Here is a 26,305-nt window from a genome sequence, read left to right as displayed (position 1 = left end):
GTTTGGAGTATTTAGGGTGGTCTTGTATGGTTCTGTTCTGTACATGTCTGTAATTTCAGTTATTTGGAACGTGGCATTAAATGTGTTTGAAGAACATCAAGATATGACAAGTGTTTAAGGATGTACTGAAATTTAGGTCACTGTAAATGTTGGTCATAATCATAAAGGCCATAAATTGCTGTTGTTGGTTTTAAAAAACAAGCAGAAATTCTTTGCTGAAAATTACATTGAATTGAATGTACTGTAAATACTGATTTTATTTTGGATGTAAATACACACACACATACGCACACATAGGCGACATCATTTTCTGGGATTACTTTTAATGGTTTCATTATTGAATAATTGAATTTTGCTTAACTTTTGCATAACCCTTTGCTTTTCTTGGCTTAATTTTACTGAGAACATTTTGTCTATTTTAAAGTCTCCATTACAGAACACTTACATCTTAATAACGTAAACTCACCAGCCTGGAAGAATCAAACAAAATTACAGATCAACAGTGAGCAAAGCTAGTATATAATCACTCTAAAATGACTGTTGTATAAGGTGGTTCTTCACATATTAAAATGTGGAAATTGAATACCTTTTTTAGATTTTTAATAAACCTTTTCAGTTCTTTGAAATCTTAGAGAAATAAATTCCAATCTTGGGTTTATAATTCAGTAGAATGAGAGAATTGGTGAAAGGTCAGACTATCTTTATATATCTGTATGAAAGCATATGTGGCTGCGTGTGTGTGACCGACCTCAGCTGCTTGAATGATGAAATGAAAAGTGAATGAAAGTTGTCAGGGAAAAATAATAGCTGCCTTTAAGATCCTGAAACCTCCCGAGAGACAGCGAGAGTCACCTCATGCAGCAACAAAGAAAAGGCCTTGAGAGAATATTATGTCCATTCTTCTCTCATCTTTACTCGTCTATATGCTGCTGATTGCTTTTTGTGTGTGGCTAATTGGTGTTTGCGTGGCTTTGGCTCCTTTTGTCCCTTTGGATGTATTTACACTTTTGCCAATGTGTTTGTGTGACAGGAATTCTCTTTCTCTTTCTCTGTGTGTGTGTGTGTGTGTTCAGGGCCCCTCGCTTTAAGGGTTACCAGCAACAGGACAGTCAGGAATTGCTGCATTACCTGCTGGACTCCATGAGAGTGGAGGAGACAAAGGTGAGTGCATGATTTTTTTTTTATTTTTATTTTTTTATTTAAAGAGTAACTTTTGGCCCTGTTTTCATCTGGGATTGAGATCCGTCTCATGTAATACGATCACAAATGGTCAGTCGAGATCATCATGTAGACCTGGCAGTAATGTGCATCTTATCTTCTTTAACCACTTTTGATTTAATTTTAAGGGGAAGGTAAAAAAATCGTTGCTTTTAAGACCATATTCAGATTATAAATAAATAGTAATATAGTTATAATTAATATAATAATAATTTAATAAAAATATATATTTAAAAACAATTCTTGCTCAATTTAGGTTTTTTAAAGTTGATCTAAATGTATGAGTGTGCGGTCACTAGCTTATATTTTTTTAAAGAATGAGCGTTTACACTTCAAGTATAGGGTGTTAGAGTTTTACACCCTGCTTATGTGTTTGCATTGTCCTGTTTCCACTGGAGAGGCCTAAAACGGATGTGAATATCAGGTCTATAGGGGGTCTTGTTCTCAGCATTACGCCCTCAGTCCTCCTCACTGCATATATAAACTATACCAGTCAATGCAAAGGGCTGCATTTGCAAACTGACGATGGGTTTGATAGAGTGGTTCTTGTCTTCTTGTGGGTCTCTTAATGCGGACGTGCTAGGGGCCAAGACCCACACAACCCCACCAGTGGCTCTAACTGCCCTAAGAAAGCGGGTGCAGCATCAGGCGATGAGCCCCAGGGCCAGCCAGGCCCATTCAGACTTGTGAATGTGGACAGTTGTGCCACTTAGGAACCTTGCAAGTGGCACGACTGGCCTCATTGTGCATCCTGGGAAACAGTCAGCTGCTTGTTGAGGCTTTGTGATGGAGGACCGTCTCCACCTCCCTCCCTCCACACTTAGGGGAGGCTGAGGGGGAGAAAACAGGAAACAATCTGGTTTAAATGTTCCTCAATATCACGTACTTCAGTAAATTTACAGATGGCATGTACTTTCTCTCTCTCACTCACACACACACACACATATATATATATATATATATGGTTTTTAAGATGAAACAAATAATAAATATTTCTACACTACCGTTCAGTACAATTAAATTTTTTTTTTATTCTGCATAGATGCATTAAATTAATCAAAAGCGACAGAAATAAATATTTATAATGTTACATGTTACAAATAATTCTACTCCAATAATTCTGGAAAAAAATGACAATTTCAACAAAAATATTAAAATGCACCACTGTTTTCAACATTAATTAATGATAATAATAAATGTTTCTAAAACACCAAATCAGCATATTAGAATGATGATCTGAAGGATCATGTGACAGGAGTAATGACTGCTGAAAATTCAGCTTTAAAAAATAGCTATTTTGAATTGTAATACTATTGATAATGTTCATGTTTTTACTGTTTTTTGATTAAAGAAAACTGCTTAGCTTTAGTGAGCATAAGAGACTAACTAAAATAACTATTTATATTTGAATTTGTATACTGATTTAGAGATCTAAACATGCAAAAGTGAAATACAGTGGGGCAAATAAGTATTTGATACACTGCTGTAATAAACTTTAGAACCATTGTTCTAATTTTAGCTTTTAGGGAATCACTCTTAAAATTCGATATTTATATGATTAATTGAGATTAATCAGAATGTCCAACTTATACCTTGTTAACGATACCTTATTAACAACTTGTCCAGCAAGCATTAAAATCAGCACGTTATTTCTTAACAATTTTGTTAATCTTATTCGCGGCCAAAAATGAAACAAACCAAATAGTTATCAAATTCATGAGCGTAGGTAAACGCGATCTTTGGCAAATAATTTCAGACTTGCAAAATCACACGGCACAGACATGAGATTTCTTAATAGAATCAAAGTTTATTTCACTACTCTAACACAATACTTAAGCTAAATGACACAAACAGAAGATGTAAACAAACACACATTCGTTGCAATGAATTGTTTTGATCTGAAGAGTGTTTTAGGTTCTAATGCTCGTTTTCAACCTGAGGGAAATCACACACACATGGAACTCTTCTGTCTTTACTCTTAGCGATGAATACAACCAGTTTCCAGCAGATGTAAATATTGTCTTACTTACTTTGCTTTCACTCGAGTTGAGTTGAGTTCCTTCCCAGTTCAGGAAAGATCGTGCGTGGATTGGAGGCTTGGTCGGTCGTTGTCACGAGAATACTCTTCAGTGGTTGGTTGGCTTCGTTCTGACTTGATGACGCTCCCAGGAAGTTGGTTTCAGTTTCTGAGGCTTTAGATGTCAAAGTTCTTTGGAAGTTTGAGTCTTGATCTCAGTTCACTGCTCGATCATGATGTTAAAATGACTTAGAGTGCCGAACGAGCTGAGCTTAAGCTTGAGCTTAACTTTTCTTTCCAACTCCCAACTCTGAGACACAGTTGGGTATCTGTTTTTAACGGGCCGATTTGGGATCCACCCACGGGCGACTGACCCATTCGGATTCTTCCTGTGGGGCGGAGCCCCGCCCTGCACAGCTTCTTTCCGTGCATACATTATCTGCTGCCTTATTTCATAAAATAACACACACATCCTAGCAGATTCCTATAAGTGTCCTAATTTGTACATTATGATGGCAAAAGACCATTTTCATCCATACCAGATTATTTCTAATGAAATCAGCTTTCATCTGAAATCAAACACCACGTATTTTTGCATAACCAAAGTACATATATCAATTGTATCCATTACGCGGTTAAGCCCTAGATGAAACAATCCTTAATTCTAAATAATCACATCGAGCATGTGAACTGAACACTAGTGATCAGGTAAAGTTATACATCAAAAGATTACAACAATACCATAAGTTCCAATAACACAGCAAGCTTATACATGTCATGAAAACCTTAATATATGTTGTGAATATATTATATATATTGTTTTCGAGTATATTGCTTCAATAGCAGAAACTAGTATAATTTGTCCCTTTTAAAATACTTGAGCAAAGCATTGAGTCTCTTTGTCTGTTAGGGAGCGATAAGGCGCATTCCTCTTTTGGAGAGAAACGCGAGGTCACGAGTGTCACTTTCCTGGAGATCTGGGAATCTTCTTAGCTGGACATGTGCCGTAAACACGTAATTGAATTACTGCGCTAATGGAAAGGAAAATCAGGGAGGGTTTGTTTCAGAGTTTTCCCAGATGACAAGGTCTTTGCCCTGTTCGACTTTATTTATGATAAATCCGGTCGAGCACTGAAGGTTCTCTTCTTTAAAGACATCCAGATGTTCCTCTCCAATATATCCTGGTTTTTATGGTCTCAGGAGATAAGGAGGTTCAGGGCAGGAGATCGGCCAGGAGGGAAGCTTTGATTCCCGCTCAAGAAATGTGTTGTCCGAAATGATGTGTGTGTGTGTGTGTTCTGGTTTCGACCAGGCCCTACACTGCCGATTTTTCAAGTTTTCCCACTTACAAAGAATGGAGAGATCTGTAATTTTCATCGTAGGTACACCTCAACTGTGAGAGACATGATTTTTTTAATAATGAATTTCCATTTTATTGCATGAAATAAGTATTTGATACAATAGAAAAATAGAACTTAATATTTGGTACAGAAACCTTTGTTTACAATTACAGAGGTCAGACATTTCCTGTAGTTCTTGACCAGGTTTGCACAAACTGCAGCAGGGATTTTGACCCACTCCTCCATACAGGTCTTCTCTAGATCTTGCAGGTTTTGGGGCTGTCGCTGGGCAACACAGAGTTTCAGCTCCCTCCATAGATTTTCTTTTGGGTTCAGGTCTGGAGACCGGCTAGGCCACTCCAGGACCTTGAAATGCTTCTTACAGAGCCACTCCTTAGTTGCCCTTGCTGTGTGTTTGGGGTCATTGTTATGCTGGAAGACCCAGCCACGACCCATTTTCAATGCTCTTACTGAGGGAAGGAGGTTGTTGCCCAAGATCTCGCGAGATCTTGCATGGAGCCCCAGTCCGAGGGACATTGATAGTCATCTTGAATTTCTTCCATTTTCTAATAATTGCGCCAACAGTTGTTGCCTTCTCACCAAGCTGTTTGCCTATTGTCCTGTAGCCCATCCCAACCTTGTGCAGGTCTACAATTTTGTCCCTAGTGTCCTTAGACAGCTCTTTGGTCTTGCCTATAGTGGAGAGGTTGGAGTCTGATTGATTGAGTGTGTAAACAGGTGTCTTTTATACAGGTAATGAGTTCAAACAGGTGCCATTAATACAAGTAATGAGTGGAGGATAGGAGGGCTTCTTAAAGACAAACTAACAGGTCTGTGAGAGCCAGAATTCTTGCTGGTTGGTAGGTGATAATACTTTTTTCATGCAATAAAATGGAAGTTAATTATTTAAAAATTAGACAATGTGATTTTCTGGATTTTGTTTTTATATTCTGTCTCACAGTTGACTGTACCTACGATGACAGATCTCTCCATTCTTTGTAAGTGGGAAAACTTGAAAAATCGGCAGTGTATCAAATACTTATTTGCCCCACTGTATACAAGTACAAACAAACATACAAGATTTTGCACACAAAAAAAAACATTATCTTGTCAGCTTTAAAAATAGTTAAGGTTACAGTCAACAATATGATTTAGATTTATATAAAAACAGCTTTCTTCAAAATGACAGTGTGCAACAGAGCTGAGACCCCTTGAGCCAGTCACCAAACATGGACACCACAATATTTGTTGATTTAGCCAATAGGATTTCTGGTCAAAATATGCTAATTAACATCACTGAATTATCACCAATTAGCTGTTGAATAAAACTGCTAAGAATGAGGTACTCCAGTGAGCTCAACTTCTCAAGAGAGAGTGGTGGCCTAGTTATTTTAGGGTGTTTGTGTGATTAATTAGTGTGTGCTGCAGCAGGGTCTGACACAGATGGGGGTTTGGGGAGTTGAGTGGCTGAAGGAGTGGGATTAAACAGGCTTTTGACCTAAATAGCCCGTCCCGAGCGTGGGGACGGGACAATGGGGGAGACTGGTCGAGCCCCACAGACAACGCCACCACTGCCAATTATATATTGATTGGTGCTATACTGTGACTGTGTCTTCTAACAGCTCTCTCACCAACACAGTCACTGACCATGTCACCTCTCATTAAGACCACAGGGACACTCGCCTTCACAAGTCTTTATGGCCACACATACATGGGATATACAATGCATATGTGCTGCTGTGTATAATATGTGAAGCACACACTTACTTTTCATCACATACACGTGTTCTTGGCCTTGCATTTTCTTCAGCTTGTTTACCACAACAGAAACCTGAGGAAAAACAGAACTCATTCAAGGGTGAAGAGTTTAAAGTCTGTGGGGGAAAACGGCTGTGACTTATTTGTTTTTTTTTATAGATGTCAAATTCAAGTAATTTTCCATATATAACGAAAAGGTTGACATTGTTTTTTTTTTTTATTTAATTGAAACGTTAACTTTTCATTATTAAAAGATAGAACTGTAAGACTTTTCCTGTGCTTCTATTATTTTGAGCATGATAAAAGGAGCTTTTTGTGACAGCAACTGTTTGAGCTTCATTATCTAACAAAGTGGCATCACATTGTGTTTACATTGACAGCGCATTAAAGCAGGCATCCTCAAAGCCTTTAACAACCCCACAGAGAAGACAGCTGACGAGGAGACCAAACGACAAGTGAAGGGTGATCAGTCTATGTTTCCGTCACCTGCATTTCAAATCACTCGGAACAATATTGCCATCTAGTGACCGCTTGTATTCACAAGATTAAAAAAATAATGACACTATTCATATGAAAACATAATTTTTAAAAAGGATCTATTATTTGTGTTCAGAGTTGTTTGAATGTGTTTTTATATAACATAAATATGCTGTGTATAACATCAATTTTAATATGCTCTGCAGCTTATGGGAAGGAAGGAGTGAAAATGAATTTTGTCGATCGGATTTTTGTCGGAGAGCTAACTAGCACCATAATGTGTGAAGAGTGTGAGCATGTAAGAATTTCGTCTTTTTTTTTTTTTTATGTATAATGTCCACATAAAAAGCCAGATTATATAAATTGTTAACATTAAAAAAATAATAATAATGTGTGTGTGTGTGTGTGTGTGTATATATATATATATATATATATATATATATATATATATATATACACACACACAATAAATTTTAACTTTATAAATAAAAATTATGCACTTTAAATGTTACAATATTGTAAGTGTATACATATGAATTTAATTTACAATAAATGCCTTTTAATTTACTATAATGCAATGTAATATGTATACAATATATAATATGTAGTGCAAATTCTTTTTATAATATTTATTTTAATAATACAGTGACTACTATTTGTAATATGTGTAACATGTTTATATGCTTCACTCCTAGATTTCCACAGTGAAGGAAGCCTTTATTGACATTTCCCTTCCCATCATAGAGGAAAGGGTAAGACTCGCAATTGTAAAACATCTGTTCCTTTATTTTATTTGCATTTAATAATCTGTCCATTCACTAAATGTGCTAAACTGTCTTGAATTGAGTGATGTCTTTTGAGGGTTTGTCGCTTTTCTTGCTCAGATCTCTAAGCCTACAAACCCTGGTAGATTTGGGAAAAGTGGGCGGGAGCAAGACGGTCCAGCCTCCCATGATGACTCATCAGCTGCCCATTCACAAGCCAATAGAAACAGCAGGAGGTTGAGTGGACAGGTAGGTGGAGCCAATATTAGAAGAGAAGCATTGATAGTTCTTATTCACTAACATTCTAAATTTGTGGTCTGAAATATTACGATTTCTTTTGAAAGAAGCTCTTTATGCTCACCAAGGGTGCATTTATTTGATCAAAAAATACAGTGCGAATGGTAATATATTCTCAAATATTATTTCATTTTAAAATAACAGTTTTCCATTGGAATGTGTTTTAAAATTGTAATTTATTCCTGTGATGGAAATCTGAATTTTGAGCTGCCAATACTGCAGTTTTCAATCTCACATGATCTTTCAGAAAACATTCTAATATGCCGATTTGGTGTTAAAGAAACATTTCTTGTTATTATCAGTGTTGAAAACAGTTGTGCTGCTCAATATTTTTGTGGAAATTTTTTGATCAATTTAATGCATCCTTGCTAAATAAAAGTATTAATTACTTAAAATTTTACTGACCACAAACTTTGGAGTCGTAATGTATGTGTTTCCTTGCTTCGTTGTTTTTAACATTACTTTATGTTTGTGTGATGGTGCGCTTAGAAGCTGCAGGGTCGCCATTCATCCACTTCTCATGATGAGAGAGGTGCAGATTCGGTTTCTAGCCGACAAGAGGAGGAGCACTGTGTGGCTGGGCGTGGCCTGGCCAGTTGCCGGGCGGATACGCTGGGCAGCCAATCAGACTGCAGCGAGAAGGATTCCAACCTGCAGGACAGCAGTAACGATGCGGACAGCGAGGCCTCCGAGAGCGAATGGTCACCACGAATCCCATCTGTGTCCACTCACAGTTTCACATCAGATAAAGTCTCAACCACCACGACTTCAGCCTCAACAGCAAACAATCCAAGTCTAAAAGCAAACCTGAGCCCGAGCCCCACTCCCTTAGCCTCCATTAGACCTCAGCAGGGCGGTGCTGTAGAGCAGCTTGTCAGCGCTGTGTCCAAGCTAGGCCTGGTACACACTTCCACTGACACTCTACCTGTCAGTCACAGCCCAGAGGAACCGTCCGAGATCCGGGAGAGGGACCGTCAGCACCATCAAGGGGCCTTCCAAGCCCTCTGTCACAGCTACACCCCCAGCTCTAAAGAGTGCTCCGTACAGTCCTGCCTGCATCAGTTCACCTCTGTTGAGCTGCTGATGGGCAACAACAAACTGCTCTGTGAGAACTGTACTGAGAGAAGGCAAAGACAGATGAAGAGGAGTGGTATGTATACTGACACATTTGAAATATATATTTGATATATATATATATATATATATTAAAAAAAAGCTACATACATGTTTAGGCTAACCAAAGCTACATTTATTATATAATTATATAATTGTTTATGTTTATTTATTTTATCAAAAATGTCTCTGGAAATTGCTCATGAATCCATTTTGATCTGGCAAATTCAAGGATTTTAAACACACTTTACAAAGAAATTTAATTAAGGCCCAATGTGTCACATTTAATAGTTTTGTCTGAAATAATGCAGTAAGCAGTTAAAAAAAATTGTTATTTTAGGAAGTTAAATATAAAAATGTAATATGCTTTAAATATAAAAATTAACACTTCTTTTTAAACCTAGAAATGTGTATGCCATCCTTCCTTATAGCCAGTAGCCACCATGTTAAACATTGCAATTTCTTTGTAAATTTCTGCTTATTCATTCATTAAAAATGACTTTGTACTGACTTCATAAAAAATTACTTTGCTTTCCAGAGTAGGTTTTTTTTAAGAAGCTATTACAGAACACGGGTGTAAATCTTTATGTAGGAATAAATTAAATGAAAAGTATAAAATGCTATTTTTATGGCTGATCAGAAATACTGGCAAAAGTGTAGATCAGACTGTTGTTTTTATGTATGTTTCAGAAAAGAAGTCTGAGAAGGTGTACACCAGTGCCCGTAAGCAGATGCTCATCTCGGCACTTCCTCCAGTGGTCACTCTTCACCTTAAACGCTTTCACCAGGTCTGAATCATCCTTAAATTATAACCTGCTTTTGTCATTTGTGTCGCATAAGTACTTTGTGTCATTTCTGACAATTTGTTACCTAAACACAACTGCTAGATGCATCATCACCATTAGACATAAAATGTAAAGTTTAATTAATGAAATGCCCACTGTCATTTTCTGAACCTATTAACCAAGCATACTTTCCAGAGAAAAGAAAAGCTCTGGGGGGAAGTATATGTATATGTGAGCAAGGTCATGTGTTATAGGCTTCATTGTGTGGCGATACACTGATTGAGCTTTCTTTATCTTTGCAGGCTGGGATGAATCTGAGGAAAGTTAATAGACATGTGGATTTTCCTCTTTTCCTAGACCTTGCGCCTTTCTGCTCTGCCACTTGTAAGGTACTGATTAGTGTTATACATATCAGTAGACCAATGATTTATGAATCCGTATACAGTATTGATTGAGTACATGTGTGTGGCAGAACCTCGGGTCAGGAGAGCGTGTGCTGTACAGCTTGTACGGCATTGTGGAACACAGCGGATCAATGCGAGGTGGGCACTATGCAGCCTACGTGAAGATCCGCACCCCCCAGCGTAAACCTGAGCAGCGCCGGAACCAGTCAGGTACAAAGCCGCCCAGGCAGCTTATAGTTTCCATGTGCTCGTCAATGCATTTCTTTGCAGATGGTTCTGAAAGGCCTGAAAAACCTGTGGGTAAACAAAGGGTTGTCGGCATTGGACCACAACCTTGTGGATGCAGCTTGGTTAGTAAAGGCCAAGTGGGATTTGTTTGTTGTTGATGATCTATAGATGCGTTCTTCTCCTCTCTGTACTCAAGGAGAGAGCATACCTTTCAGCAGTGTTTGGAACAGAGTGAAAAGCCCACAGAGAGCTGTATATATATGTATATATATGTGTGTATATATGTGTGTGTGTATAGGAATAAAGAAAAGCAAATAGTCTAAAAAAACAAAACAAACAAAACCCAGATGAGTCCTGTACACTGCAATATTCTTCAAATCATATTTTAATGCAATGTTTTAGTTCTGCAACCTTCATCAGGCATTGTTTTCCTAAAATAATCTATTTTTTGTTTGATTATTTGATTTTGAGTATTTATAGCCATTTAACATATGTGACCCTGGACCACAAAACCAGTCTTAAGTCGCTGGGGTATATTTGTAGCAATAGCCAAAAATACATTGTATATTGTGTGTGTATATATATATATATATATATATATATATATATATATATATATATATATATATATATATATATATATATATATATATATATATATATATACACACATATATATATGTATGTTATTTATAGGAGTTCTGGTGGATTTCATGTATCCTAAAAATCACTGAAAACCATAAAATATTAGAATCGTTTTAAATACTCGTTAATTACACATTACTTTGGTACACATTTAATTTCAGCGTGTTTGTTATTGTTTGTTAAATACACAGCCATAAATTTGCATACAGTAATGTATTGTTTGTTGCATGCATTGTTTTACATATACAAAAGCCCTTGTTTAAAAAGAAAAAAAAATCCACTTAGTTGTAATTGACTGTAAAAATGCTGAAACTGATGACTATTAATACAATCTGGATGTTTTTGTGGATGTTCCTCTGAATACCAACATCTCTTTGTTTTTTAGGTTCCAGAGAGGCCAGCTCAGCCCCACTAGGTCAATGGGTGTATGTTAGCGACACCAACGTACAGACTGTACCGGAGTCCAGAGTGCTGAACTCTCAAGCTTATTTACTTTTCTATGAAGAACTCCTATAGATCCCGACATGTGCGTGAATGCAAGATGATCCAGACGAATGCAAAAGGCAATATCAGCTCAGACAACAGCGAGCACTTACTGCATGACTATATCCCTGTATTTTAACGTAGGAAAGATTCCACATACTAAAAGCTTTGTCTTATGGCTCATTCATTACTCAAGGTGATCTGAATTAAAAATGGGAGCCATTATTATTGATGTAAAATAATATTATGAGTATAAGTTATTTATATTTTACAGCTAATATTTGAGCTTAACATTAATTTTTTTGGGGGGGTGTTCATTTTGCAGGAGAAATTGCCAAAGAGTAATTTAGGATAAATATGTATAGAATATATGATATGAGAGGGAGGATTGTGCCAAAAGAGTCTATAACCTCTGTTGTGAAAGGGAAACTCAGCACAATATGCAGCTGTTGCTTGCAGAGCTGTTTTAACCCATCATTTCCTGCACTGGATCACACAAACTAGTTACACACACATAGACACACGCAAACAACATGTCATCATTTACTTGGAGACAATTTAATAATCACAAGGTTGCTTGACAACAATATAATAAATTGTAATTTGCTGATTTTCATTTATTTTTGTTAACACGTTTAACTTTGGTTTGCTTGATCAATACTAATGTTTTTGAATGTAGTTTGATTCAAATTATAAAAGTGGGCCGCCCTCTAAAGTTTTATGACTTTATAACTTGGATACATTTCTCAATATCTAATGGTTAGGGAGTTGGTGCAATGTTCCTAGACTTTGTCAATTTTTTCTATTTTCAGAAATGAATATGAGTAGAAAAATGTTTATTATTATTTCCCCTCAAGATTTTTGAAACTATATCAGTGCCTACGGTTTATGAGGGTTGAGGTTGTTTTGCATGTCTTTAGCTAAGTATTCAATTCATACAGGAGTTTAAAGAGACGATTTGTGTATATACTGATTAGAAATATACATAATTGTATGTAAAATATGAATCTTGTTCAATAATATTTATTCTGATTACTTGGCAGATATTGTAACACCATAGATTTCTGTGGTGCATAAGGCTTCAGGGTTCCTCAAGCAGTTTTTTTGCTTGAATTTTGTGAACATAATCCAGTATAAATCATTTAAAATGATAATTTAAATACATTTAGTTGAAGAAAACCTTTGAGTGGGTTTTCAATGGTTTCATTTCGTTACATTTGGGGTCTCTTGGTGCCTTGTCTCTCTTTCTCTTAATGAAGATGTTGTCGGCCATTAGTATCCCCTGTCGCCACAAATCCCAGGATGCCGTTTTCACACTGTCCTCAGCTGAGATTCGGCGTGACTGGTGCAAAGGCGTGCTGTTTTAGACCATGTCACTGACTGGTGAAGAGGAGGTGGGTGTGGAATCAGAAAAGGGCAATGTCTGAAACGATCGTGTCCTCCTGCCTTCCTCCTCTCCTCATTCTGTGACATTCAAATCAAGACGGTTATCAGTTACAACAGAGTGTAAAAACACCATCAAGAGTGTGCAATCTTTGCAAAGCATGTCTATTTTTAAAGCAGGGCTCTCTTTCAGGGACGGTGTGCGGGTGATTTAATGCGAGTTAATGATTGGATGTGTTTCCCTCAGTGACAGAGAAACCTGATATGAGGGACGGGTGGAGCTGATTTTGCTTTCAGAATGTGAAGGGAGACATTCAGACATATCCGGGTGGAAAAGGGTTTTTGCTTTTCTTCATACCTTCAGGGCAGACATAACAAGTGGTTAGAGATGATGCTTGTTATCTTTTTTGACCCCAGCTGTGTTTCTGGATTACTCTACAACATGTAACCTCTTCTGTCACTCTTTCATATGCAATTCTGTCTGTTTGGGGTGGCAGTGCAGTTTTACACATGTCTGAGGCTGGGCGAATTATATTCCCCGTCACTGGACACCACTAAAAGTGTAAGAATCAGTATTATGGATAGGATATCAAAGGTCTTGTAATGGCCATTTCATTTCTTGGGTTTGAACCAACCCTACTGTATGCATTTATCTGCTATTATGTGTTGAAAATGCCAGAGAATGTCTGGTGTATTCACCTCTTTCGTGCTTTACAATTCTTGGTTGGTTGAGGGTTTGTCTTCAAAATTCCTTCATTCCACACAAGCTTCAGTCACAGTGTGGTATTGAATTGCTCACTGAAACATACAGTGTGGCGTGTCAGTAAATACCACAGCACTCTTGTCTTTGAGACTAAATTCAGAATTCAAATAAAGCAAGGGCAGAAACTAAAAGAAAAGTTTGTTACGTTACATTCTTATAACAATATGTCTTATGTTCATTTTCATGAGAACTGGTGAATTTAAGATGTTCATGCTCATTTAAACGGTCCAGTGGTAAGACAATTCCATATATTTTCTAAATTAATACAAGGCTTAAAATTGCTTGTGTAATAATTAAACCCCCCTCTCGCTCTCTTATATATAAACCTATTTTATACTTTTTAATACTTAAAATGACTTTTAAGCTAATAATCATTATCATCTGTTTAAAGGGGGGAAAAAAGACCCAGAACAGTGGTTGTCAGCCAAAATTATTATTATTTTTTTTTAAACAAACAATAGAGTGGGGGAACTATGACATCACTTTGTAGGCCGATCGGCTGTTAGCATCACTGGTTCCCTCAACAAAAAGCCAATAGGATTTTTTCATAGGTTTTTGGATTACTGCAAAAAAATAAGCTGTGCTCAACCATAGTTTATGAAACTTACACGTTTTTAAGATGATTTCAATCAAGATGTAAGCTGATATAGTTTTTCTTATTTTAATGTGTTCCCCCAACAACTGTCAAATTAATATTTTATATGTTATGTTAAGCTCAAGAACATTTTATTGGGTGTAAATTGAGTGGGGAAAAACAAAGCAAATCCATAATCATGAACAAGAAAAGTCATTTAAATTCGTAATAAGTTCAGTAATTGAAACTTCTGGAGTTATACATTTTTATATATATATATATATATATATATATATATATATATTAGTGTTGTCAAAAATATCGATATTTCGATAAATATCGATACTGAAATATCTGAACGGTACCAATATTAATTTCCCGAAGTATCGATACACCGATACTAGCCGAGCTGTCACTTTCACTTCTCTCCAAAGGCGCGTGGACAAGCACCACACGTGACCGCACTCGTCTCCTTCGCTCTGGTTAAATAGCAAAAGTGAAGTGAATAGAAAGATGACTGCTCTGGTTGTTAAAGAACACAGCAGGAGCGCTATCTGTAGGGATCTATGATCTCCGCGATGCAGAGAACGCGCACGGAATCCAGTCATAAACACGGAATTTACCGTTTAAAGCGGAATGTCACGGAATTTGTCAAAGTTTGGATGAATTAATTAAAAGTAGGTCATTACACTTAAATCAAATCGCGATATGGACTAGTATCTGTAAATATTAAGCTGCAAAAGTGGATTTAAATATGAATCCTGCATGTTCTGCGCGTCTCTGTGTGAATGTGCTGCACGTGCGGTTGTGTTTACTAATGTGGCGCTCGCGGTGATTTCAGCGTCTGCCGTCCCAATGAGGACATAAATACATCAACAATATCTCCAGAACTGATCTGAAAGGCACTTTACCAGCATTTTACCATTTAATTTGAGTAAAACTAGCATCATATCATACACACACAGAACTTTAAAAGTATTCACGGCAACCCGTCAAAATAAAAGTTCGGTTTAACAGCCTATTAAAGACCGTGTGCCAGAAATAGGCTATATTACTATTATTTAGTAGAATGTACATAATACTACTACTTACTACTACTGTCAATTTTTTTAAAGAAATAATCACAAAATGTTTAAATTTTAATAGTAAATCCCCTTCATTTGCCAAAAATGTAAATGTCTAATTTTCATTCATTCAAATATAAATGAATTAAAATTGTTTTATGCCTTCATCTGATATCCAGTAAAATTTAAATACACAACACAGAATTTCTGAGGGGGAAAACACATTTCATAAGGCTACTGTAAGAATAAATAAAAATAGTTTGTATGCATTCAAATAATAGACATGCTAAAACACTTTTATTGTTACCAAATTTGGTAACAATAAAACATAAGGTGAGAAAAAAATAAAACATTTCATACGGCCCTAAACGTGTCATTTTTGTTACACTTTTAATAAATTAAATGTTAAATTGTATAATTTATGATTTTAATGAATTAGACATGCTTTTAGATTAATAGCATTTAATTTGACCATTAAAAAAAAAAAAAGAGTCCAGAAAAATTAAAATGGAAAAAAATTGAATGTAGAAAAAAAATTTACGGAATTTGGCGAAAAATAAAACGGATTTCATAGGGCCCTATATCTGGAAATATTTTGGTTATGAAGCAAATGAGAATATCAACAAATAGAACTTTGGATTTTAATTAGTACATGTATTAGTAAACGTTAGTTTCAATTAACATTTAACTAAGATTAATAAAAGATTAATAAATAAATCAACAAATGCAGTACCTCAAGACATTTTTTTGTTCATGTAAAATATACCGCATGTTCTCGACTTGTTACATTTATCTTTAAATTAAAAAAATTACCCCCTTAATATTGTGGCAGTTTTTTTCTCCGTGGTATCGAAAATGGTATCGAGTATCGATATTTTTCAAGGTATCGTATCGAAGTTAGAAATTCCAGTATCGTGACAACACTAATATATATATATTAGGCCTAATAGCCTACATTGCAACTTCTAATTACTGTAAATGCAAAAGTTTGAAAACAAACAGCTTTGTCATTACAGGAGTACCGTGACCCTGCTGTAAAAAGGTCAAGAAGCACTGACTTAGATTCAAGACCTAATAATATGCAGATTTTGTATATGTAAAACAAACATGCATGCAATTTTATAATATTTTTTAAAAGGCTATTAGGCAAATCATTTTTCCTTGCTAGGTTCAGCGAATCTTGGTTATTCTTTCAGATTTTTAAGTTCCTACAGTGAAATCTGATTATATTTATTTAATAAATATATATAACAATAAAAAGTGCTTATTATTCACGTGCGTCGCAAGTATCCACTAGAGGGCATGTGTGGTGAGGTCACTAATGTTGGCATTGTTTCCGGGTCATCATTTCATCGCCATTTTACTGGTGAGGATCAGAGAAGTGGAAAGGTAAGAGATCGCAACGTGTCTGTAAATCTTCAGCCAACTACTTCAGAGTCCTGCGCTTCTTATTCGCATCAGTTGCGGCGATCGCTGAACTAATACATTTTGTGTGTTTAAATCGAGAGAACAAAGTTTTTAATAAGTGTTGATAATGGAGACGCGCGGCCTAACGCTTGCATAGCTAGCTCTACGACGACGCTTGTGTCTATTTAATTCATGTCATAATTATATTCAGTGAGAGGTAAATACACAGAGAGGTAAATGCACATAAATCCGTTATAAAGCACTCAGCGTGCATTTTAACGATGCATGGCTAAATTATGCTAGACTGGTTTTGCAGTAGTCTGAGTGAGACCAGTATTTCTGTTGTGTCTCCCCGGAACTGCAGCTGCGCGGGTTGCATTACAACTGTAGTGATCGACGATGACAAAGCAGGGCTTGTTTTTCATGCTCTTATAACTGCTATTCAAAAGGCTTAAATGCTACATTTGCAGTAACCGTTAATGCTGTGCAAGTAAAATGTTCGTTTCATAAACATCTGCATGCGTATTTCACAATGCTTCTGGCACAGGAATCACACGGTGAGAGATGTGGGACCAGGGAGGACAGCCCTGGCCTCAGTGGCCCCTGGGCTCACAGCAGCAGTGGATGCAGTCATTTCAACATCAGCAAGATCCAGGTTAGGCCGTTGTTCTTATCTAATTAAGCTTGCGCATACTAATCATATAGTTCAGTGTTTTAGGTTTGTGTTGTTTTGCAGGTCAAGTGGACTGGGCTGCTCTAGCACAAGCATGGATTGCACAGAAAGAGTCCACCGGAGCCGTTGCTGACCAGCCGGGGATTCAGCCCAACGGCCAGGAAATACAGAACATGGAACCTCCAGCCCATAATAACCATGGTGCCTTTCCCGGCGGTCATAATTTTTGCAGAGGTTGGCAACCAGGTAAGGCCAATTTTTCAGTTTGACTGAGCATTTTGGAGGTATATCTTAATTAGATGTTCTGCTGGAATGGTAGACTTCTCTGTGGTGTCGTATTTCGTTCTTCTCCAATCCAATCAACAACTACATTTATTCATTTAGCTGACGCTTTTATCCAAAGCGACTTACAATTGCTATACATGTCAGAGGTCGCACGCCTCTGGAGCAACTAGGGGTTAAGTGTCTTGCTCAGGGACTAGGGATGTAACGGTATGAAAATTTCTAATCACGATTATAGTGATCAAAATTATCACGGTTATCAGTATTATCACGGTATTGTTAAAATGTGCTGGAGATGTTCAAAAAGTACCGAAACATAAATCACTTCACCAAGTTTCATACTTAAAAATCAACAAACAGCAAATAAAATGACTTTTTGTTTGCATAATCACTAAAACAATAACATTACCAGTGAGGTCTGGATTTTAAATGACAATTTGACTGACACCAGTTTAATAGCATGTTCAAATAAATAATGTAAATGTTCAAATAAAGCTTTGAAAAAGTTTAACATAAAAGGTAGACCACACATTTCAGCCTTTAAAGAAAAGGGTTAAATTAAAATGATAATTAATAAATGATTATATGTATTTTATCTGCTCCATAAATAATTCAATATAGCATATCTGAATTGTTTAAATGTACATAAGTTTGTTTTTCATCAACCGGTTAAAATTTACAGCAGGTCATGCAAATTTGGTCAATTTTTTGGCCAGACAGAAACTGCACACAGACTGAATGTAAATAAGTGTCTGTAAATCCACTCTCTGGCAGCAGGTGGCGCTTTATACGGAAAAGCTGAATTACAGCTGATTCCTGTGAACTCCGCGAACACTTCCTTTAGGTATTACATGGAGCTAAGATGAAAACAAAATGCCATCGAATTGTTTCTGAAGACAGTCCGAACCTTCAGAGGTACATTCATATGATTAATTCATTGATATATTAATTTGTATAATTCCCTAAGCACTCTTTTAAAACCTCCCAGCTTTTCCGCCCTATTTTCACTCAGAACGAAACTACTGTGCTGCTGTGCGCACGTGAGACTGTTACTGAAAACTCTGCTTTATGCTGGACAGTATTTATTTATCGCGAGTTGTTTAAATCACGGTAATCGAATACGGTTTTAATGATAATTAAAATATGAAACGGTAATACTAACCGCGGGGAATTTTATCATGATTTATCGTCAAACCGGTAATCGTTACATCCCTATCAGGGACACATTGGTGTCTCACAGTGGATTCGAACCCGGGTCTCTCACACCAACACCATGTGTCTTATCCACTGCGCCATCACCACCCCTCTGCTCGATATAACCAAGTCCTCACCCTTTTTCCTCGATTATCCATTTCATTCAGACATGCTTCGTAATACAGAAGAAATTATCCGTTGCTTGCTACTCCTGTTAAGTTGTGACTTTAAATATTAAATAGTCAATATAAAGCAAAAGTAGCCCCTTTTCAAAGCTGTAGAACAATTAAAAGAATAATTCACCCATAAATGAACATTTACTGAAAATCTACTCACCCTATGGGCATCCAAGATGTAAATGAGTTTGTCTGTTAGAGGTTTCATCATTGGAACAGATTTGGAGAAATTTAGTGAATGGGTGCCGTCAGAATAAGAGTCCAACCAGCTAATAAATGGATTGATTGGACTGGAGTCATGTGAACTATTGGTGGATTATTACGTTCTTATCAGCTGTTTGAACGCTCATTCTAACGGCACCCATTCACTACAGAGGAACCATGAGTGAGCAAGTGATGTAGTGCTAAATGTATCTGTTCTCATGAAGAAACAAACGTCTATGATGACCTGAAGAAATTTTTGGATAAGGTACGATAAGACAGTTTGTGCTCAGAATGCTATAGTTGCAATATGTAACATTTTTTGTTTGTTTGGCTGTAATATTGAGAGGCAGTTTATTGCCAAATAACTTTATTACATAGTTTAATTCATCACCTGAAAACACATTTTCAATTGTTAAAATTATTAATCATTTTAGAATTCTTGTCATATAGTAAGTCCAAAGACTATATAATTGGCACTATTATTTTTGTTATTGTTATTTTAGTTTACATTTATTTTGTGTATATTGACTAAGTTATTGTAAACATTATTTTGCAAGGGTATTGATTGAATTGATTGAGCAATGCGGTTGTTTTTGTCATGAATATACCATGTCACTGGCTATTAAATCATGAACAAATAAATGCTGCTTTTTTTTTTTTTTTTTTTTTGGCTGATACATGACATCTTTGACATTTGATGCATGCCAAAGTAGGGCCGATGCATTTGTCAGTTTGCCGTGGAACTTGTTTACTTGCAGAGTTTTACACAGTTTGTAAATAAGGACTGTTTGCTGATTGTTTATAGAGTGGGGAATGCATGGCCAGCCGCCTCCTCCCCCTCCGGAACAAGCATGGATTCCTCCTGGACAAGGACCGATGGATGTCGTCAACCCGTCGGAAGATAGTAACAGTCAAGATAGTGTGGAGTTTCCTGGAGACCCACACCGAGGAGGCTTTCCTCAAAACAGTCATGGGTTTGGGGGTCAGCCTGAGCCTTACCCTTTGGGCCCAGTTGGCGTCAATCAGTTTGATTATCAGGTACGATTACTTGAGTCTGGGTTATCAAAAGTTATTTTAGGTCTCCTAACTTCCCAGTTTTAGTCACATTTATTCCCATTTCCTGTTAGCATGGAGCAGCGCCAACGGGGGCAGCATATGGGCCGCCCTCCACCGGCTTTCATGCACCTTATTGGCCCGAAGGACCACAGAACAGAAGAGACCGGCTCCCTGGCTTCAGACCAGAACGGCCCAGATCCCCAAACCAGATGGGAATTAAACCAGAGACGCCTACTCTTGGTGAATATAAATATTGATTAATATAGATGCATAGAAAAAATTGTTGTTCTAAAAGGATCACATTGTGATATTGTCTTGGTTCCTGGTCTAGATGCTGTTAAACGGAGGACTTTGCCTGCGTGGATTCGAGAAGGCCTTGAAAAGATGGACCGTGAGAAGCAGAAAAAGTTGGAGAAGGAGAGGATGGAGAAAGAGCGTGCTGAAATGGCAAATAATGAAAGAAATAGCGATATGGTAGAGGAGGAAGGTGATGGGCCTCGGTTGCCACGCAAGAGCAAATTTGTAAGCATCTTTTTCAGAATCAGTTTACACAGCGAAGGAATCTGCTGAGGTTACTTTGGCAACTGTTGTCCCAGGGTTCGCTGACATGCACAAATTATCTTAATTCAAAGACCCCATGAAATGTCTTGATGAGTGCAGTGTTCTCTCTCGTGTTGATGTATTTTAATTGGGACATTTTAAAATGTGTACACTACTGTTCAAAAGTTTGAGGTTATTGTGGTTTTTCTTTTTTTTATAAATAAATACTTTTTCTCCGCAAGGGCTGCATTGAATTGGTCAAAAATGACAGTAAAGACTTTCACCTTGTTACAAAAAAAAATAAAAAATGCTGCTCTGTTGAACTTCCTATTGATAAAAAAAATCCTGAGGAAGTAAATCATCAGGAAAGTATCAATATGTACAAAAATATTAAGCGGCACAATTGTTTTCAACATTGATAATACGGTAGTGTATATCTGTTAAAATGTATTTTTTTGACAACTTATAGGCGTAATCTAGCACATGGGTGACTAACTGACATTGACTGAGCCACAAAACTCCAACTGATTTCATGGAGCCTTTTCAATTTAATTACATTGCTTGTTAGCTGTTGCACACTAACACTAATAATTCCTCTCGGCGCTTATGTCATCCACAAGTGTATGGTCTCTGGTCCAATCACCTACTCCTCTTTAATTTAGGACAGTGATGATGAGGATGGTGAAGAAGATGGTGCTGTGGAGGATGGCATATTGGGGAGAAGGTTGGAGTTTGGTGGTAGAAGTTCTCCTCCACTTCAAGAAGACCAAAGTGAACCAATAATGACAGAAGAGGAGAAAGAGTTTCAGTTGGTGTGTACACACACTTTTGTCTCAGCATTTATCTTCCACACTTGTGTTTCTCAACTGGTCCTATTTGCTCCCTACAGATGCTGATGACTAAAACTCTTCTTACCGAAGTCCTCCTTGAAGTCACAAATGAGGAAATCTTCCTAGTGGCTAAAGAGGCTCATCGCAAAGCCACTAAAGGTCTGCTCCTGTTCCCTTCTGTCCGTGCAACTGTGCCTTCAAGTTTAATTCTGAGGAAGAGCCACATTTCCACAGAATTTAGACTTGGTTATGTTTTGACTGATAAATATGAAGCCTTTTTATCTGACTGATGCATCATGGTAATACTTTATGATAAGCAAAAGTGCAATTCTTCATCGGCCATTCTCTGCTAATGCAACAGAAGACGAAAACCGCAGAGGGAGGGTGAAAATGGTCGCATAGATGCAGTTAAATGCAATCTTACAAATGGTTCCCAGTCAAATCTGTTCCTAGATTTACTTCCTGTAAAACAAAAGTACTTCCTCACGTCTATGTTTGCCAGACAGCTTCTTATTATGAAAGTGACACTGCATTAGTACAGACTGGTTCTTTCCTCCTCCACTGTTTGCCTGTGTGTTGACGGACTTTGTGTGATAACCTTTTTCTTCTCTCCATCTTTTTTTATTTTATTTTATTTTGCCAAAGGCAGCTCTTGTGAATAGTGCATATGTGTACCCTCATCTCTAGAGACTCTTGCCAATGCGAAACTGGTGGCTGTATGTGTTTTAACATGTTGTTCCTGTTGTTGATGTGAATCAAAGCTCCTGCAAAACAGCTGGCACAGTCAAATGCACTGGCTTCTCTGACTGGTCTCGGTAAGTGTCTTTACATTTTGGCCCGACGGGGTGGGGTTTGGGGGATATAGGGAGGTGGGATCTCTAATGAACTTTATTACAAGCTCAAGAGCTCAAGCAGCAGGTCTTCTCAATGGTTAGCTTCCAGCAACACAGATAATAAAAAGCATGCTTCGTTTATTGAGGTGGGCTTTAGTGAAGTATTATGTAGTCGAATGGGTGAGAACGAGGGACTGTTAGCGTGCGACTATGATTGCCATGCTCCTGCTGTCCGTTATAAGAGAGGGGCTTTGTTGCTGCAGGAGGGCTGGGTGAGTACGGCTCGGACGAGAGTGAGGATGAGGAGCGAAGCGCAAAGGGGTCGGACTCATCGGACACAGATGATGAGGAGCTGCTACACCGCATTCGCCAGAAACAGGACGCCTTCCGTCGCAAAGAGAGGGAGCAGCAGCAGCTGCAGGAGAGGCTGGCACTGGAGGTACAGACTGTAAAAGGTGGGTGCTTCTAGAGAAAATTGTGAACCTTTTAATGGCATATTTAATTTTTTTATATATTCAGTTTATCAGCAGAAATTATCAGAAAATAAATTCATTTATTTATATGCACATATACGTATACATATACACACGATATGGACAAAAGTATTGGGACACCCCCTTCTAATGAACAGGTTTGACTACTTTAGTCATTTCCATGAGTAAAAATCTTAGTTTAAGCATATAATCCCAACTGAACACATCTGGTGTGACTTTAAATGCAGACCTTGAGCCAAAAACTTATCACCAACTACCAATGACTTGTACATAAACTATATGGCAAAAGTATTGGGAACACCCCCTTCTTTAGGCACTTCCAAAACTGGCAACAAAGATGGAAACATAATTCTTGTATTTAAATGTGTATTTCCATCTCTGTTGCAACAATTTGGAAGGGTCTAAAATGACTGTACCCATATGTACAAGTCATTGGTGTTTAGTGATGAGTTTTTGGCTCGAGGTCTGCATTTAAAGTCACACCAGAGGTGTTCAGCTGGGATTAGGACTTGGCTTTCTGCAGACCAGTCAAGTTCTTCCACACTGACTGAATCAATCATTTCTTTTTGAATCTTGCCTTATACACAGAGGCACGGTCATGTTACAATAGAAAAGAGTCCTGTCCAAAGTGTTGCTATAAAATTAGAAGCACACCATAAACATTAAGATTGGTACTCATGGAAGTTACTAAAGTAGTTACAGCTGTTCATTAGAAGGGGGTGTCCCAATAATTTTGCCAAATTTGTTTTATTTTTTTATTACCATCAAAAGATAACTTAAAAGTCGTTGTGTTACATGAGAAGCATCATGTTATAGACATTACAAAAAGTACCTTTGGAAGGAATATTTTGTGATTTTAACTATTTTTACACAAACGTCTAAGCCCAGTTCACACCAAGAATAACTATATTAGCGTCCACACCAGCGAACGATATTGTCTGTTTATTATAAGCGCACGCTCATCTGCTGCTTTAAATTCTTGAGCTCGTGATAGCAGGATTGATTATGATTGGCTGTCACTATTTTTATCGTTCGTCAGCTGGAAAAACCTTAACTTGAGTAGTTGTGGTGTGGACTCTGCTATTCTTTAATATTTAAAATGATTTTTAGAACTTTATCGTTATCTTTATAGCTATTGTGCTTGGTGTGAATGGGGCTTTAGGGCTGCAACGGCTATGGTATTTTTTTTATATATATATATTTATAATATTATATGCTACTTTTTAAGTGCTATAATGTATTTTTTGTTTTTAGTTTTAAAAGAAATATATTCAAACATTTATTCAACCTTATTGTAAAATGTTTGTACAGTAATTTTTCTTTGTGTTTTCAGAAGATTTGGCATCGGACAGAGTAAGCAGAGAGAGGGCAGGTTATGAGGAGGAGCAGACAGAGTCTAAACACAAACAGGAAGTTAGGGAAAGGGAGGCGGAGCCCATATTAGAGCGACGCAGGTCACGTAGTGAGCCTGAGGTCAGTGAGATCAAGCGGGCGAGCAAAGAGCACACAGGGCGTAACGGAGGAAGTGCCAGCCCCTCGCCAACTGAGAGACGTAGCCGCACCTCCACCTCCAGCTCTTCCAGCAGCCGGTCCTCTTCATCCTCCTCATCCTCAGCCTCCTCTCGCAGCTCCTCCCGCTCCTCGTCTCCCAGAAGGAAAAGGCGACGCAGCCACTCCATCTCTCGTGGGACTCGCAGGCACAGTCGAAGTCGTAGCTCTCGCAGACGTCAGTCGGAGCGTGACAAAGCCAGAGACAGAAGGCATAGCAGCCGTGCACGCAGCACCGAACGTTCCTCTCGTCACAGGAAGCGTAGCCATTCACGGCAGCGCAGGTCCAGCAGGGGCCGCAGGAGCAGGTCCAAGGCCAGTCGCAGCCGCAGCAGAGAGAGGCGGCGCAGCAGGGACCACAGGCGCAGCCGAAGTCGCAGTATGAGCCGCAACAGGAGGAAACAGAAGGCCTCCAGCAAGGACAGGGAGAGAGACAGGAGGAAAGAGAGGAGCCGGAGCCATGAAAAGGAAAAGAAGAAGAAAGATTTAGATAAAAAGACAGAAAAACAGAAGGGCAAAGAGAAAGAGGGCAGTTCAGTTAGGGACGAGGAAGACGATGCTAAATCCAGGCGGAAAAAGGAGAGCGACTCTCACAATGAGAGGTTTTCCCGGCAAGACAGTAAATCTAGCAAAAAAGGCTCCGCCAAAGCTAGCAAGAAGTACTCTGATTCAGAGTCCAGCAGGAGCAGGTCCCCTTCCCCTGAGTTTAGCAAAGAGAAAAAGTCTAAGAAATCAAAACGTAGTCGATCAAGGTCAACGGAAAAGTCTCACAAGTCTGGTAAGAAGGCAAGCCGCAAACACAAGTCTAAGTCACGATCAAGGTAGTATTCATTTTCTTTCTACATTTTTATTGTTGAACTGTTTTAATTGTTTGTGTGTGAATGATCAATTGTATTTAGAATATCACAGCTGTTGCAATCCAAATTATCCTGAAGTTGATTTTAAAAGAACATGTTAAGTTTAAATTTGCAGTCACATAATGTTGAGTATGTAATAGCTGAATTGTGCACAAATGGTTGGACTGTGCTTCCTAAGTGCTACTGAGATTGATGTCATTTCCCCCTTTTCTCATTCAGTGTTGATCCAACAGCTGTTTAAGGTGTGTGTATGAAGTTCTGGATGTGATCTGTACTTGTGATTGCACTAATAGTCTGTCCAATGTTTCTCTTGCAGGTCAACGTCTCCCAGCCGCCGCAAGCGTTGAGGGGCGTTCTGCCTCTGATCTGTGCACTTCTTGTAAAATTCCACGAGTTAACAGGCTTGTCTCATTATCGAGGCAACGTTGTAGGTGAACTCTCCACTCTAAACCCCCTCACTCCCCTCATTTTGTAAATATATGGTATTTTTAAGTGTTGTCTTCAAAACAGGAGATTTTGAATGATAGTTTCTCTTTTTGCCTTGTATTATGCAAGACTAAGCGTTCAAGTAGTCAATAGAACCTTGAAACTGTAACATTTTAAAACCTAACACCAGAGGAAATAAATTCTTGTTTCATGTGAATTGTCCAATAAAACAAGAATGATTCTTTCTGTCTGACATGGCCTGCCTCTTATTTTGTTTTTAAAGCTTGCTGCTTGAAATGTGATGACATGACACATCTATTTATAATAGATTTTGCTTTTATGAAACCACATTAAGAGTTGTCTACACAGAAATTACAATTTTGATCATGGTCCATGAAACATGAGAAATATCCATCCACTATTTTCAATATAATCAAAGTGAATGGGGATGTCAAACTCCACAATGACCAAA

At 37.8% G+C, this 26,305-nt stretch overlaps 2 protein-coding genes across 4 annotated transcripts in view; both read left to right on the top strand.

The window, feature by feature from the left end:
- LOC306878261 (ubiquitin carboxyl-terminal hydrolase 45) overlaps nucleotides 1-13,802 on the top strand; it is a 35,622-nt gene extending 21,820 nt beyond the window's left edge. The window contains exons 9-18 of the mRNA XM_079430496.1: nucleotides 1,074-1,161; nucleotides 6,714-6,795; nucleotides 7,017-7,108; nucleotides 7,506-7,562; nucleotides 7,695-7,823; nucleotides 8,361-9,021; nucleotides 9,675-9,772; nucleotides 10,072-10,158; nucleotides 10,242-10,383; nucleotides 11,432-13,802. Of these exons, the coding sequence (XP_079286622.1) occupies nucleotides 1,074-1,161; nucleotides 6,714-6,795; nucleotides 7,017-7,108; nucleotides 7,506-7,562; nucleotides 7,695-7,823; nucleotides 8,361-9,021; nucleotides 9,675-9,772; nucleotides 10,072-10,158; nucleotides 10,242-10,383; nucleotides 11,432-11,562 (1,567 nt within the window). The 3' untranslated portion in view covers nucleotides 11,563-13,802. The remainder of the gene's footprint in view (nucleotides 1-1,073; nucleotides 1,162-6,713; nucleotides 6,796-7,016; nucleotides 7,109-7,505; nucleotides 7,563-7,694; nucleotides 7,824-8,360; nucleotides 9,022-9,674; nucleotides 9,773-10,071; nucleotides 10,159-10,241; nucleotides 10,384-11,431) is intronic.
- A 2,840-nt stretch (nucleotides 13,803-16,642) lies between these two features.
- LOC306877904 (arginine/serine-rich protein PNISR-like) lies at nucleotides 16,643-26,087 on the top strand. Of its 3 annotated transcripts, none has more exons than XM_079429938.1 (12): nucleotides 16,643-16,702; nucleotides 17,268-17,375; nucleotides 17,457-17,639; nucleotides 20,055-20,287; nucleotides 20,377-20,545; nucleotides 20,637-20,827; nucleotides 21,508-21,657; nucleotides 21,735-21,834; nucleotides 22,437-22,490; nucleotides 22,772-22,963; nucleotides 24,336-25,371; nucleotides 25,724-26,087. In XM_079429938.1, the coding sequence occupies exons 2-12, from the start codon at nucleotides 17,285-17,287 to the stop codon at nucleotides 25,752-25,754; spliced, it is 2,430 nt and encodes an 809-aa protein (XP_079286064.1). In that variant the 5' UTR covers nucleotides 16,643-16,702; nucleotides 17,268-17,284; the 3' UTR covers nucleotides 25,755-26,087. The 3 variants fall into 3 exon arrangements, with proteins under 3 accessions (XP_079286064.1, XP_079286065.1, XP_079286066.1); XM_079429939.1 differs by having other exon boundaries at nucleotides 16,660-16,702; nucleotides 24,339-25,371; XM_079429940.1 differs by lacking the exon at nucleotides 22,437-22,490 and having other exon boundaries at nucleotides 16,660-16,702.
- The last annotated feature ends 218 nt before the right edge of the window (nucleotides 26,088-26,305 follow it).

Source organism: Barbus barbus, assembly GCF_936440315.1.
Source record: "Barbus barbus genome assembly, chromosome: 12".
Classification (NCBI taxonomy): Eukaryota; Metazoa; Chordata; class Actinopteri; order Cypriniformes; family Cyprinidae; genus Barbus; species Barbus barbus.
The sequence above is the reverse complement of the archived record's forward strand: the minus strand, read 5'-3'. Positions and strand labels throughout refer to the sequence as shown.